This window comes from Lissotriton helveticus, chromosome 7 (genome assembly GCF_964261635.1).
Source record: "Lissotriton helveticus chromosome 7, aLisHel1.1, whole genome shotgun sequence".
In the NCBI taxonomy this organism is placed as follows: domain Eukaryota; kingdom Metazoa; phylum Chordata; class Amphibia; order Caudata; family Salamandridae; genus Lissotriton; species Lissotriton helveticus.
In genome coordinates, this window is record NC_136068.1 from 1,545,647,268 (window position 1) to 1,545,663,413 (window position 16,146).

At 51.3% G+C, this 16,146-nt stretch overlaps 1 protein-coding gene across 8 annotated transcripts in view; it reads right to left on the reverse strand.

Moving 5' to 3' along the window:
- CNOT3 (CCR4-NOT transcription complex subunit 3) overlaps positions 1–16,146 on the reverse strand; it is a 1,075,180-nt gene that overhangs the window by 371,711 nt on the left and 687,323 nt on the right. For all 8 annotated transcript variants that reach the window (XM_078655004.1, XM_078655002.1, XM_078654999.1 and 5 more), the window contains one exon: positions 464–791. In XM_078655004.1, the coding sequence (XP_078511130.1) occupies positions 464–791 (328 nt within the window). The remainder of the gene's footprint in view (positions 1–463; positions 792–16,146) is intronic.

Below are 16,146 nucleotides of genomic sequence, written 5' to 3' on the forward strand. Positions count from 1 at the left end.
TAGCAGGGCATGGTTTCTGTAAACTCTGTAAAAAAATAAAAACAACTGTGTTCAGGATTCTCTCATATGCACAACAGAAAATTCCATGGTGAAAAACGTATGTTACTAAGCTCTATCACCTCAGAGTCCTGACTGGTAGACTCTGCTACACTAGCGGAGTCAAGAGCATAAACCTTTTCATCCAACTGTACTAATGATAGCCCTAGCATGTCCGGGTAAGCAACAGTATCCACACAGGATACAGCTCACTGCATAAATAATTCAGGTCTATTATCCAAAATATTGAAATTACTTCTTCCACCACCCAAAATAATGCAGTGGTAAATAGCCTAAGGAGTTTTTCTGGCTCTGTTTCAGAGGTCTTTAGGTAGAGAAAGGATTTGTAGCGAGAAAGTGTAAAGAAAGAGCAAAGGCCCGATAATCAAGCAACTATAAATTTTTTGCAATGCCTGCAAACACTCACTTGTTGCCCCGTTCTGTTTGCTGGCATTCTGCTGGGCACTGGGTGGTCGTGGTTGAGAAGTGTTTGTGTTGGAAGGTGGTGGCGCAACAGCCTGTGCGTACGGGGTGGGAGTGCCTGGCGTATGCCCAGACACAGGGTTCTTACTGCTGCTACTGCTGCTACTGCTGCTTCCACTGCTATTAGACACTGCACCATTACTGTTTGAACCAGGCCCATTCCCAAGTGAAGATGACGTGCTGGAGCTGCTTCCTGTCTGGTAGCTGGGTGTCACAGCTGGAGACTGTGGATGATGGTTATGTAGCCCTTTAGAACCGTTCTTTGCAGGCGACTGCAAAAGAGTAAGCATACATTTCAACTGACAAGCACAAAAGGATGTAAACTTTTAAACATATTTCTAACCAACAGTATTGCTACACAGAGAATAGTGGAATTTCCTTGTAAAAATCTTTACTTCTACTTGGTTGAAAATTATTCTGAATTCCTCCATCTTGTAGAACAGAGTTGATGCATCAAAAACACAATTGTAAGACTTCCCAAATGACATAGCTTAACCAAAGTACCACTGACATGAAGAATGAGTGCACACCATAGACCCTTATATCAATTTTTCAGCAAACTGACCTCTATACCAATGTATTTTGCCATTTTAGACAGACCTGAAGTTAACACTCCTCTTTGGGCTTTACTATCTGTAAATACAATGCTAACTGCTAGCCTTTGTGTGAGTGCCTCTTTTTGCATGGTTAGCCACCACTCTTTTGCCTGGTTTTGATGTGGTTTCCATTGTAGTGCACAGAGTCCCTGCCATCCAGGTCGCTTGTGCCAGTGCTTCTTCCCTAAAAAGAAATTCCCTATTGGTACTTCTACCCTCTGTAAGTCCCTAGTAAATGGCACCCTTGGTACCTAGGGCCTGGAAGCTAGAGAGGGTTCCTTGGGACACCCCTCACTGGGACCATGCCACTGCCCTTGCATGCCCCTGTGGCTTGGCCAGGAGCTGGGGTGAATCCCTCGTTTCAGAATTATCCATCTTGGGTTAAAGAATTAGGACCAATAGAAATAAGGATATGCTCCTCTTCCCAAAGGGAGGGGGCACCTAAAGGGTGTAGGCACCATAGGGAACGGTAGCCACTGGTTACTGCCCCCAGCCTCAGTAACACCCTTAAAGAAAACAAGTTACTTACTTGTAACTTAAGTTCTCCAGTATTGGAAACGTTCATAGATTCACGTGCTTGAATAGAAGTCAGAGTTTATAAAAATAGCAATGCAAAGCTATTACAAACTAGAAACCAGGCCTAGGCCTATTCCAGTTTTGTAACATTCACCTCTTTTTGTAAGAGACCAAATAAAATCAACAACCAATCAGATCAGCCTCACCCTTTAGAACCCTCCTGAGAGAACCTCAGACCTTCAGGTTTTCGTAGTTGTAGTGCCATAGGATAACCATAAAGATGCAGAAGGTAGAGCGGTTGAGCTTTCCCAGGAAGGAGGGTGGGTCGCATGTGAATCTATGAAAGTTTCTAATACTAGAGAGCTAAAGTTACAGGTAAGTAACTTGTTTTCTTACTCCAGTATTGGAACTTTCATATATTCACATGCTTGATTCAGAGTAGCTAGCAGTTATTAGCAAATTTTTTGTGCTTATCGTGTTAAACAACCGTAAATAATACACAGAAAAAGATTAGGGAAAAAGATTTCCTCAATTATAGAGTATTTAAAGTTACTTATCTTCGGTAACGATATATCTGTAAGAAACAGTAGTTCGTGTTAGATTCCTTAACTTAGAATATCCCCAGGCGTCAGACTGGATCCAGAAAGTTTTTCGTCAGCAGTACCCCTGCGCGTCGGTAGGCGTCGTCTTCGGCTCCGCGTCCATAGTCGGTGATCGACGGGATGACGTCAGAGTACTTAGACACCGCATCCGCGCGCTGACGTCAGTTCTTGTACATAGCTTTCTGCGCCAGGAACGCAGAGACCGACACTGGTGCCATGAAACTAGGGCCCTCAAAGGGAAATACCTCAACACTAGATATCGGTTCGCAGAACGGGGAGGATGGGTGGGGCGGTAAGGAATCCAACACCAACTACTGTTTCTTACAGATATATCGTTACCGAAGGTAAGTAACTTGTACATCTGAAAGAAACAGGTTAGTGTTAGATTCCTTGCCTTAGAAAGTCCTGGAGAACGAAATGGCCGACATCTCTCCGGACTTGGCTGTCCAGGCAGTAGTGTCTAGCAAACGTGTGCAGCAAGGCCCACGTAGCTGCCTGACAGATGTCCTGCAAGGGTAATTCCCAGACCCAGGGCAGTTGTAGCTGCCGTGGCCAGAGTAGAATGGGCCCTCAGCCCAACAGGAGGCTCCTTTCTAGCCAAGAAGTAACAGACCTTGATGCACAGCACGACCCACCAAGAGATGGTTCGTTTGTGCACCGCCCGCCCCTTCTTCGCGCCCACGTAACCAACAAAGAGCTGGTTGTCCACCCGGAACTGGCGTGTGCGATCTAGGTAGAAGGAGAGCGCACGTTTTTGGTCCAGACGGTGGAGCCTCTCTTCTTCCTTCGAAGGAGGCGGAAAGAAAGTGGGCAAGGTGTTGGACTGCCCGATGTGAAAGGCGGTAACCAACTTGGGCAGGAAGGAAGGACAAGCTTTTAAGACAACTTTGTCCGGATGAACAGAAAGGAAAGGAGGCTTAGAAGATAGCGCCTGGAGCTCACTCACTCTCCTGGCAGAGTTGATGGCAACCAGAAATGCAGTCTTAAGAGTCAGAAGACGAAGAGGGCAATTGTGAAGTGGCTCGAAAGGAGAGCACATCAGATAGGTTAGAACAAGGTTCAAGTCCCACTGAGGCATCACGAAAGGTACAGGAGGAAACATGTGCGTGATGCCTTTCAAGAATCTATTTACAACAGGGGACTTGAAAAGAGAAGGCTGATCAGGAAGCCTCAAGAAGGCTGAAATGGCAGCGAGGTAGCCCTTAATAGTGCCCAGAGCGGAGCCCTGCTGGGACAGAGAAAGGAGGAAGAGGAGAACCTCAGAAAGGGGGTCAGAGAGTGGATCCACAGCCTTTGCTGTGCACCATGCCACAACTTTGTTCCACCTGCAGGCGTATACCGTTTTGTGGAATGATGCCTGGCTGCCAGAATCACATCACAGACTTCAGGAGGCAAGTCAAATAGCCTCAACTGCCACCGCTCAATCTCCACGCATGGAGGTGGAGGCTGGACAGGTTCAGGTGGAGGACCGTCCCCTGCTGCTGCGACAGAAGGTCCTCCTGAAGAGGCAGACAAATCGGGGGATCGACTGACATGCTGAGTAGCTCGGGATACCAGTATCTTCGTGCCCAGTCCGGAGCCACAAGGATGACTTGGGCCCAGTCGCGCCCGATCTTCTTCAGCACTCTGGCAGAAGTGGTATAGAAGGAAAGGCGTACAACAGCCGCAGCTCCACTCGTGACAAAAAGCGACTCCGAGCGAGTGCCGCCTTGGAAATTCCAACGCGCAGAACTGATGACATTGTGCGTTCTCTTCGCTGGCGAATAGATCTAACCTAGGCTCTCCACACTGCTGAAAGATGCCTTGCGCCACGAGTTCAGATGCCATTCGTGATCCATCATGCACCGGCGGCTGAGTTTGTCCGCCCTGGCGTTCAGGGAACCTGCCAGGTGTTGAAACACCAGGGTGACGCCCTGGTGTTCTAGCCATTGCCAGAGGCGCAGAGCCTCCTGACAAAGGGTCCACGACCCCACCCCGCCCTGTTTGTTGCAGTACCACATGGCGGTGGTGTTGTCCGTGAACACCTGCACCACACTTCCCTGGACAGAGGGAAGGAATGCTTTCAGTGCAAGGCGGATCGCCCGGAGCTCCAGAAGGTTGATGTGGAGCCGGGACTCCGACGGAGACCAGAGGCCTCTGATCTCCCTCTCTCCTATGTGGCCTCCCCATCCCAGGAGGGACGCATCCGTCACCACTACGTGCTCTGGTTGGGGAAGGGAGAGAGATCTCCCGCTGACCCAATCGCGGTCCATGAGCCACCACTGCAACTGTCTCGCAGTGCCCTCCACGATCAGGACGTGGTCGGACAGGTTGCCTAGATGCTGTGCCCACCAAAACTTCAGGTCCCACTGCAGAGCCCGCATCCGCCACCGGGCGTGATGCACCAGAAGGATGCAGGAGGCCATCAGCCACAGGAGGGGCAGCGTCAACCTGACCGAGACTCGGGATAAATGCCGAAAGATCGGAATCAGAGCCTGAATATCCCGAACCCGCTGTTCGGGGGGATAAACCCGAAACTGCACTCCGATGAAAAGGAGCTTCTGAGAGGGGCACTGGTGCGTCTTCGGCACGTTGATGGAGAACCCCAGCAAGTGCAGGAGGTCAGCCGTAGTCTGGAGGTGGGAGACGACTGTCTGTGGCGAGCCCGCCTTCAACAACCAATCGTCGAGATAGGGGGAAGACTGAAACCCCTAATCTGCGCCGGTGAGCTGCGACCACCGCCATCACTTTCGTTAACACCCGAGGGGCACTGGTAAGGCCGAAGGGGAGCACGGCAAACTGAAAATGCTCCTGGCCTACCGAGAACTGCAGGTAACGCCGGTGGGCCGGAAGGATTGGGATGTGGAAATACGCGCCCTTCAAGTCTAACAATACCATCCAGTCTTCTGGGTCCAGGGCAGCCAGGACCTGAGCCAAAGTCAGCATCTTGTACTTCTCTTTCCGGAGGAAGCCGTTGATGCTCCATAGGTCCAAGATAGGGCGTAGGCCTCCTTTGCCCTTCTTGGGAACTAGAAAGTAGTGGGAATAGCAACCACGTCCTACTTCTAGCCCAGGAACGCGCTTGACGGCCCCCTTGGCCAAGAGGGCCGTAACTTCCTCCTGTAGGAGTCGCTAGTGATCCCCTGACATGCAGTGGTACTGCGGTGGCATGGCTGGAGGGGTCGCCTCGAAGGAGAGGGAGTAGCCCCTTCAGGCGATTTGCAGCACCCACCTGTCCGATGTGCTGGAGCGCCAGTGGAGGTGGTGATGGCGAACCCTGCCCCCCACTGGCGTTGAATGGGCCTGAAAACTTGGACTAGGAGGATTTTGAGGCAGATGCTGCCGGGGCGGGTGTGGACTGACCTTGCCCGTGTCCCCCGGCACCGCCACGGCAGTTACCACGTCCGCGTTGAGGTGGGTTCTGCGGCCTGTGGCTAGCTGGTCGTGTGGGGGCGCCCCTTCCTTGGCCGCGAAAGGGGCAAAAGGCTGAAGTTTGCTGGCGTTGGCCGAGGCCCAAGTACTTGTCCGTAGCCCTGGAGTCCTTGAAACGCTCCAGCTCACTTGTCGCCAAAAAGGCGACGGCCATCAAAAGGCATGTCCATAAGGGTGGCTTGGACATCCCCCGAAAAGTTGGCGGACCTCAGCCAGGCATGGCGGCGAACCGCCACCGTCGACGCAATCGCCCTACCCAGCGAGTCCGTGGTATCATGTCCACATCGTATCGAATAGCGTGCTGCCTCCCGTCCCTCTGCTAGGGCTTGGGTAAGCTTTGCCTGTACCACCACCAGGCACTGCGGCAGCACTTCCGCAACCGTATCCCACAGAGAGTGGGTGTAACTGCCCAAAAGGCAGGCAGTGTTGACAGACCGCAACCCCAAAAACAGTGAGGAGAACAGTTTCTTCCCAAACTGATCGTACCTTTTGGATTCCCGATCCGGAGGAGCGGTCGGGAATGCGGTCTGGGAGGTAGAGGCCTGGATCATCAAGCTCTCGGGGATGGGGTGAACAGACAGGAAGCTGGGGTTGCCCGGAGCGGGGCGGTGGCATCGGGCCACGTTCTGATCTATGGGAAGGACTGTAGAGGGCTTGGACCAGGTGCCCACCAGAACGTCAGTAAGGGCTTCGTTAAACGGCAGGAGAGGCTCCGAGGAGCATACCTGCGGTTTGAGCACCTCAATGAGGAGGTTAGTCCTCACAGCCACGACAGAGAGCTCAAGAGCCAGGGCCTTTGCTGCCCTAGTCAACACCACGCTGTAAGCAGCCCCCTCCTCCGTAGCCACAGTAGGAGGGGAGACAAATCCAGTGTGGGGCGAAGTGTCCAGACCACTGGCCTCCCCCAGCTCATCTGCCCAGTCCTGGCTCAACTGGCACTGTAGTGCCAGAGGGTCCTCAGACCCCTCCCAGTCCCGCTCGTCATCCATCTCCTGATAATCAGGAATAAATGGGTCGTCGGTGAAGGGTTCACCAATCGGCGTCCAACTCCGGATCCGGCATCCGACGCCGGATCCGGAGTGGGACCGGGGACGTCGTCGTCTGGGGACGTCGTCGTTCGGGGACGTCGTCGGGGGCGACACCCTTGGTGACGGCGCCAGCAGAGGTGTCGTAAGGTCGACCGGCGAAATCACGGATCAAAGCCTGGATCCTGAGGAGCCCTGTGGCGTCGGGACTGGAGTCGTCGACGGCGCCGGGGTCAAAGCACCCGGCGGCGCCGGAGCCGCCGGCTCGCTTGGGCTCCCAGACGGACCCGCGGGGCCCAAAGGCGCCACGGAGGGAAGCGCGACCTAATGGGCGTGAGGAAGGCACTAACCTCCTCCGGCGTTGCGTGCAGCCCAGGGACCGGCGGGTGTGGACCTGGACGCGGCGCTTGCGGCTCTGGCGGAGCCGCGTGGGCGGTGTTGCCCGAACCCCGGCCGCGTCGTACGAGCGTCAGGGTGAGTCGGAAGAGCGATGTCGCTTCTTTGACTTCTTTTTAGAGTGCCTCGACTTACCGGAGGACTTGGAGCACGACGAGTGGTGTTGACTCGTCCAGCGGCGATGACTGTGGCCCCGCGACCAGTCCCTTGACCTCCTCCTCGCTCGAGGTGCTTACGGGACCGCTCCCGCCTAGCCCAAGACATCAAGGCCCGGCAGTCGGGGCACGACTTGTCATCGTGGTCGGCCCCGAGACAGTAAAGGCACCGACGGTGGGGGTCGATCACCGACATCAAGCGGTGACAATCATCGCAGGGTTTGAACCCGGGATCCCTACCAGCACCACGAGTCGAGGTATCGACTCGAGAAGGATCCAAAAGAGATCCAAAAATGTGTCAAAAATTGACTAGGAGTACTGCTCTTCCCGGATCTGAGCTCTGACGTCAACGTGCAAGGGCGGCGTCTAAGTACGCCGACGACGGACGCAGAGCCGCAGACGTCGCCTACCGACGCGCAGGGGTACTGCTACGCAAAACTTTCCGGATCCAGTCTTACGCCTGGGGATATTCTAAGGTAAGGAATATAACACTAACCTGTTTCTTTCAGATATATCAGGACTACATTAATGTTAATCCAATTGAAAATACAAAGAAGTAGTAAGAAAACAAGCATATACAATGCAACGGTCTCGCCTTAGCAAAAGTTAGAGCTATTGGCATTGTAAATGACAAATTTTTTATTTATGTGGTGGTTTTGAAAACAGATAATACAATGCCAATAGCTTAATCTCTCGCAAATGCAAAACTTATTGCATTTGCAATGCAATAGGTAGCGTATTTACGCGAGTTTGAGCTATTGACATTGCAAATAACGCGTTTTATTTATGTTTCCTAAACACACACAGAGCCACACACACAGAGCCACGCGCGCACACAGACAGAGCCACGCGCGCACACAGACAGAGCCACGCGCGCACACAGACAGAGCCACGCGCGCACACAGACAGAGCCACGCGCGCACACAGACAGAGCCACGCGCGCACACAGACAGAGCCACGCGCGCACACAGACAGAGCCACGCGCACACACAGACAGAGCCACGCGCACACACAGACAGAGCCACGCGCACACACAGAGCAGCACACACAGAGCAGCACACACAGAGCAGCACACACAGAGCAGCACACACAGAGCAGCACACAGCCACAGCCGCACACGCACACAGCCACACACGCACACACAGCCACACACGCACACACACACATCCACACACAGCCACACACGCACACACACACAGCCACACACGCGCACACACACACAGCCACACACAGCCACACACGCACGCACACACAGCCACACGCACACACAGCCACACACGCACACACAGCCAGACACAGCCACACACGCGCACACACAGCCACACGCACACACACAGCCAGACAGCCAGACACAGCCAGACACGCACACACAGCCACACGCACGCACACAGCCACACACGCACACGCACACACAGCCACACACGCGCACACACAGCCACACACGCGCACACACACACACAGCCACACACGCGCACGCGCACACACAGCCACACACGCGCACACACAGCCACACACGCGCACACACAGCCACACACGCGCACACACACACACAGCCACACACGCGCACACAGCCACACACGCACACACAGCCACACACGCACACACAGCCACACACGCACACAGCCACACACACACACAGCCACACACACACACAGCCACACACACACACAGCCACACACACACACACACAGCCACACACACACAGCCACACACACACAGCCAGCCACACACACACAGCCACACACACAGAGCCACACACACAGAGCCACACACACAGAGCCACACACAGAGCCACACACACAGAGCCACACACACAGAGCCACACACACAGAGCCACACACACAGAGCCACACACACAGAGCCACACACACACAGCCACACACACACAGCCACACACACACACAGCCACACACACACACAGTCACACACACACACAGCCACACACACACACAGCCACACACACACACAGCCACACACACACACAGCCACACAGAGCCACACACACAGAGCCACACACACACACAGAGCCACACACACAGAGCCACACACACACAGAGCCACACACACACAGAGCCACACACACACAGAGCCACACACACACAGAGCCACACACAGAGCTACACACACACACACAGAGCCACACACACACACAGCCACACACACACACAGAGCCACACACACACAGCCACACACACACACAGCCACACACACACACAGAGCCACACACACACACAGAGCCACACACACACACAGAGCCACACACACACACAGAGCCACACACACACACACAGAGCCACACACACAGAGCCACACACACAGCCACACACACACAGCCACACACACACACAGAGCCACACACACACACAGAGCCACACACACACACAGAGCCACACACACACACAGAGCCACACACACACACACACACAGAGCCACACACACACACACAGAGCCACACACACACACACAGAGCCACACACACACACACAGAGCCACACACACACACACAGAGCCACACACACACACACAGAGCCACACACACACAGAGCCACACACACACAGAGCCACACACACACACACACACACACACACACACAGCCACACACACACAGAGCCACACACACACAGAGCCACACACACACAGAGCCACACACACACAGAGCCACACACACACACAGAGCCACACACACACACAGAGCCACCCACACAGAACCACCCACACAGAACCACACACACAGCCACACACACACACACAGCCACACACACACACACACACACACACACACACAGAGCCACACACACACACACAGCCACACACACACACAGAGCCACACACACACACAGAGCCACACACACACACAGAGCCACACACACACACACAGAGCCACACACACACACACACACACACAGAGCCACACACACACACACAGAGCCACACACACACACACACACACACACACACAGAGCCACACACACACAAAGCCACACACACACACAACACCAAGCCACTACCTTTCTTTGACGGTGACTGTTGCACTCTAATTTTGCATACATGAGATTGAATTGCTAACATAGTTACGATTTGCATATGTTCAAAAGAGTGGTCTCATCGTATTTACTGCTTGCAAAAGGACCAGACATGCATCCAGAATTTTAGATGGGAGCATACCTCTGCACTGGTGAGTGACTGCCAAACTAGCCAATGAAGATGCAGCAGATTCAATAACGTAGGCCTCAGACCTTCGCTTGGAGAGATCCCTGTGCGCCTTCTCGGCCCCAAAAACCATCTTCTAAATGCATTGCGTTTTCTTTTCGAAGGGGGTGCGCCTAACACTCTCTCTCTGTCGTCTCTATGTTAGCAATTCAATCTCATGTATGCAAAATTAGAGTGCAACAGTCACCGTCAAAGAAAGGTAGTGGCTTGGTGTTGTGTGTGTGTGTGGCTTTGTGTGTGTGTCGTCTCTAGGCCGGTCTCTGAGGTACATAAATGTAGGCCTAGTGTGGTCTGTTCTCAAGCCTCTGCGCTTGTTCCAGATGACGGGCACTCGCGGGAGAAGGAAACTAACTCTGATGAGTAATAGTCGCTGTGTTAGTTCACGCAACTTCCCAGGCATGTAGAGTAACTTGCAGTAACAAGAGGCCTGCCCCTTCTTCCCACACATCCCCCATTCACCCCCCTCAGCCTAGGGGTATCGACAGAGCACGAACGAAGACTATATAAACCCGCCCTGTAAAGACGCTGCTCAGAACCAATCCCACCAACGATGGAATAATGGGGGTGGGGCGCAGCCCCCTCCCTCTCCAAGCCCTCCATCCCCCTCCCTGCCCCCGCTCTCTCAGACTAACAGTTTCCACATGGGGGTCTGGAATCCGAGGCCGAGCCTCCAGCATTGTCTGAAATCTCCAAATTTAGAAAAAATATGAAAATCGTAGAGCGCTCCTTCCTTAGAGGGGCAAGGCCCACTCTGGGCTGAACTTGTCGCAGGTCAAGGCGAGGGTGGTGGTGGTGGACATGTGACCCAGCCCCGGGCGCCCCCAGCCAATACTGGAGGTATGTAAAAAACAAAGTGGGTGATTGGGGGGAGTGGGTATAATACATCCCATATGTGCCCCAGGGAGCGTTTCAGCATCAATAAATGTCGATTTTGATAATAGCGTTCAGCCGTTTCTAGGCACATTCATATTTGAGAGAACAGAGGCCCATTGATAGTAAGTTATTACCTAATGTCACACACAGTGCTTGGGTGGGTAGCCAGGATTGAAACTCTGGCTTTTGGGTCTGCAACTCACAAGTTAGCTACTAGACAGCACCTCCTGCAGAGAGCAGCTGACATGAAGGCCTCTAAGGTCAGCTTACAGGCGCAACCTGGCGATTTACACCTGCAGGTAGATTGTTCTTCTGCATGAGATGGGCAGGGCGCCTGGTTAATTGTGAAGTGCATGACACTGTGTCTCACCTCAAACACTCCGCACCCACTGTGTAATAGAGACCTCTGTTAATTACAGCGCTGAAAAGCGGGCGGTCGTAGTTCAGAAGCAAGCTTTATCCAGTAGCATGGTTCACATCATATGATCCAAGAAGGATGAATGACTGGGACAGCCCCACCAGTAACTGGCATTCGCATAGCGACTACACAACAAAGGCTACTTCATTTGACAATGTGAGCTACCTTCCACGCAGTCCGTTAAGAGTGGGTGATGATGGGGCTGTGGGTTAAAAACGTATGCGAGTCTGTAAGAGGCCAAACTGTTTTTTAATGTGGTCTCAGATTTGGACGTTTCTTCCTCGTCCTCTTTTTTTAGATGATCATACTTAACGAAGTACGCAGACAAAACGTGTGCCAAAGATCACATGTAGGTCTGTCCTGAGGTGAGACTTAACCTCACCCCTCCGTGTCAAACCTATTGCCTTGGACACTTCGCCCACTCATTCTAGGTACCCCCCCCCCCTCCCCGTGCCTAATAGCGACACTTATAGTGACAGAGCTTGAGTAATAAAATGGAGCACTTTATTGAACTGTTACTGAGACGGGGGTTCCATGCAGTCGGTTGCAGAGGTTCCGTAAATCCGAGTGACTCCACAGCGACGAAACGTATCGCGATTCTTTTCCTTTGCAAGGAAACCTCGATCGTTTAGCGCAGGGAAGCCCTTAGGCAGCTATGCGTGCTCTATAAAACTTTAAATTTCAATACCAATATCAATTCTCCTTCACTCCCCTCGGCATCTCCGTCAAAGGTGGCGATGTTTGACTTAAATACAGTACAATACTGTAAAATAGAAAACTAATATGACAGTCTTTACCCCTAACCATTCACGAGTTACTGCAAAATATAACTTCTGCTGCGGACTGGGGCAGCAGCAAGCACTGCAGCGCCCTCACTGTGCCGCCCTTTCGTGCTCTGTGCTCTCCCGTCACACACCTGAGGGTGATTGCCCCTAGAGCTAGAGGTCTCAGTCTGAGACTGTAGCGGGGTCTCGGTTATCATCAGAGAACAGACTGCAGAAACGCCAGAGAGTGCCCGCATCAGCCTCCAACAGAAAGAGAGCCAGTGCAAAAGCAAAGCTCTCTGGTTTTTTCAGGCCATGTGCAGGGGGTCTCCTGGTTCAGACACTGCGGTGCCCGCAGACCCGCATTTACAGCATAAAAAACAGCACCGCAAGCACCAATGGCAAGAAAAACAAACAGAACCACAAGACTGACACGGGACTACTGGGCCAGAAGACCCACACAAGGGCTAGGAGAGACACGCTTGAGTCCGCAGCGACGCCGGACATCATGCAGAGTGCGTGAATCAACAACAGACGGGATCCAGACATACACAGGAGGCATGCGTGTCAATCCCTTAGAACATCACTGCCGCTCCGAGAGGGGCAGGCAAGGAAAGGCCAACGTTTCTAAATGCACCTCTGGTGTAGGGGCACTATTAACCATTTATGGCTTCACCCTCCACGCTGATCCAGGAGGAGGCGAGGCAAAGGAGACAGCGAGACGGGCAGCATGAGTCTGTAAGCCTCGCCCTTTTCAGACTGGGGGGCGTGTTTTTCTTTCTCCCCTCTTCTCCATTGGCTGGAGGAGAGGAGAGAAAGAAAAGAAAAAAACATGCCCCTCAATCCGAAAAGGACGGGGCTTACAGCGAAAACAAAACGTCACAGAGCCCTCTTCTCCAATGGCTGGCCGCCGTTTAGGAGGCCAGCCAATGGAGAAGAGGGGCGGGTTTACCCTCGCTACTCTGAGACATTAAGTCTCGCTGGCGAGACTGCGCATGTGCGCAGCCTACGCCAGTCTCGACCTAAAAAGGCATCAAAGCTTACATACAGACAAAATATTTATCGAGAAACCATACATTTATCAAAAGAATATGCGAGAATCTTAGGGAAGAAAAAAGGAAGGAGAGATGAGAGGGAAAGCTCTCCGTTACTGAAACAGATTCCTCAGAACTGCTTGGCCCACTGCAGTATCACTGCGCGTCGAAGAATCCAAGCAGTAATGTCTGGTGAAAGTATGGATGCTCTTCCAGTTAGCCGCTCTGCAGATATCCCAGATAGGCACCCCCGCAAAGAGGGCCGTTGATAAAGAGACTGCCCTTGTACAGTGAGCACGCACCTTTCCATGGAGGGGTTTCCCAGCCAATTGATGACACGTCTGGATAGAACTGGAAATCCAACGTGCAATGCCTCGCTTGGATAGGGGAAAACCCCTACGAGGAGCACTAAAAGCCACAAAGAGCTGAGGTGACTTTCTAAAGTGTTTAGTTCTTTGGAGGAAGAATTTTAAACAACGTTGAATGTCCAAAGAATTAAGTGATTTCTCAGCAGATGTAGAAGGTTGAGGGAAAAAAGTCTTAAGAACCAGAGGTTCGTTCAGATGTAAGTCCTAAGACACCTTAGGGATGAACTTGTGGTTAGTACGAAGAACCACTGTATAATTTTTGGGGGGTAAAGCGTAGACAAAGGCGCCTGACCATGCCATCTAAAACGCATTCCCCTAAGATCCCGAATTGTAGTATGGCATAGGGCCTTCTTTGCGTGCATGTTATGTTAGAAAGGCTTATTAGAAGTTTCAACGCCATTTTACCTTTTGCTACTATTGCACACAACACTGCATAGCTGTTTTTGTACGTTAGCCTTCAAGAAGGTCTACACATGAGAAAAGGTTTGTTTTCAACATCTCTAGATTTACATAATGCCACTAGTCTGCACTGCGAGTGCTAAAGCCGTCAAGGTTATCAAAACATGTTAGTTGTTTTTCAACATGTTCGGGTAACATTTTCTAGACACAACATTTTGCCAGCTGTGAGCCAAGTAAGATTCTGGCGTCCTTATCACACGCTAGCCATGATTTCAGACACTTGGAAGATTTCCGTTTCTAGGGATGCAGAGAGCCGATGCTGATCCAGATGTAAGTTACTCTTAGTGAGCGGAAAGGTAATGGGGTGCCCCAAACAAAGCCTAAGAAACCTTTAGTTTATAATACATAGTTCTACATAGGGAGGGTGTTAAAACTAGGCGCTATAGGACCTGTTTTCACCATCATTGTGATATGGTTTCTTCTTTTGTATTTTATGGAGTTGTAACCATGTTGACCATATTATTTTTAACCATATGTCTGCTTATGTTGGCTAAGATACTGCACGTTGAGATTCCATGGAAGATGCTCGGCCTTCAGCAAAACCCCCATGTAGGATCGCACATTCCCAGATACTTTGAGCTTCCACAGACACTTTGTTGACGTAATGTACAGCCGTGGTATTGTCTGTTCTGATCAGAACTGCTGAATGGGTTGGGAGAAAAGCCAGTAGGGCTAGACGAATCGCCCTTAGCTCCAGCTGATTGATGTGTAGAAGACGCCGACGCTGTTGCCAAAGACTACTGATTTGGAGGTCCTGCAAGAATGCACCCCAAACCTCTAGAGATGCATCTGTAGTAATTATCCAAGGAGCTGGGGTGACCAGAAAGGAGAGATCCTGTGAAATATTCTCCTTGTGAATCCACCATGAAGCAGCTTGCCTCATTGGCGAAGTTACCATAATTATATCTTTGAAAGATCCTTCCACCTGATGCCATTGTAAGACCAGTTGTTCCTGAAGAGGACACATTTGTAGCCTGCAGTGGGGTATCAGAGTCTAAGAAAGTGGCTCTGTATATACTGTTCCAAAGTAAGGTACAGTGTGTACAGAGTCCACAGTCCCCAGAGGTTAAAGTTAGATAGAACCTTACACTCTAAAGTGGTAGCTTGGTCGAGCAGTAAGGCAGTATCAGAGGACAGTGCAAAGCATTTGATGTACACACTCAGTCAGCAAATGGTCTCACACTCAAGAACTGAACTCTAGGCCGATTGTTTTGTACATAATAATATATTGTTTTATTTTAGAACCACGAGTAGGTATAAAAATACTTTCTCAGAATGAGATGTTGCAGTTGAATACTTTCAATTAGCAATAGACTTTTCAATGCAATAGATACAGTTGTTGCAATATGCAACATAAACTTAACACAATGATAACATTGAGCTCAACGGGAATTTTAAGTAAATGCAGTATCAGTTACTTTGTATGTTTTTCTTACTCAGGGCTGGATCCTGGATTCAGACCTGGTGCAACTCCTGTAAACAGTTGAAAAAAATCGTTTATGTCAAACAGGCGATTTTTAAGGAATATTTGTAAGTTGCAAAAATCTACACAGACTAATTTCTAGTAAATACTAGGCAATGTTATCCTATGGAGGAAAATCAGGTTATCGGAAAATCACAGTTGTAATTACTTTTTAGGGTCAGTGCTAGGCAGCAAGATCCAGCACTGGGATCTCTCCTGGAAACAGGTGAGTAATTTCATTTCCGTTGATCGGATGATTTTTAGTGAATATTTCAAAGTTTCAAAACTCAACACTTCAAAGAATTTCCAAGTGAAAACCAGTCAATGTTACCCTATG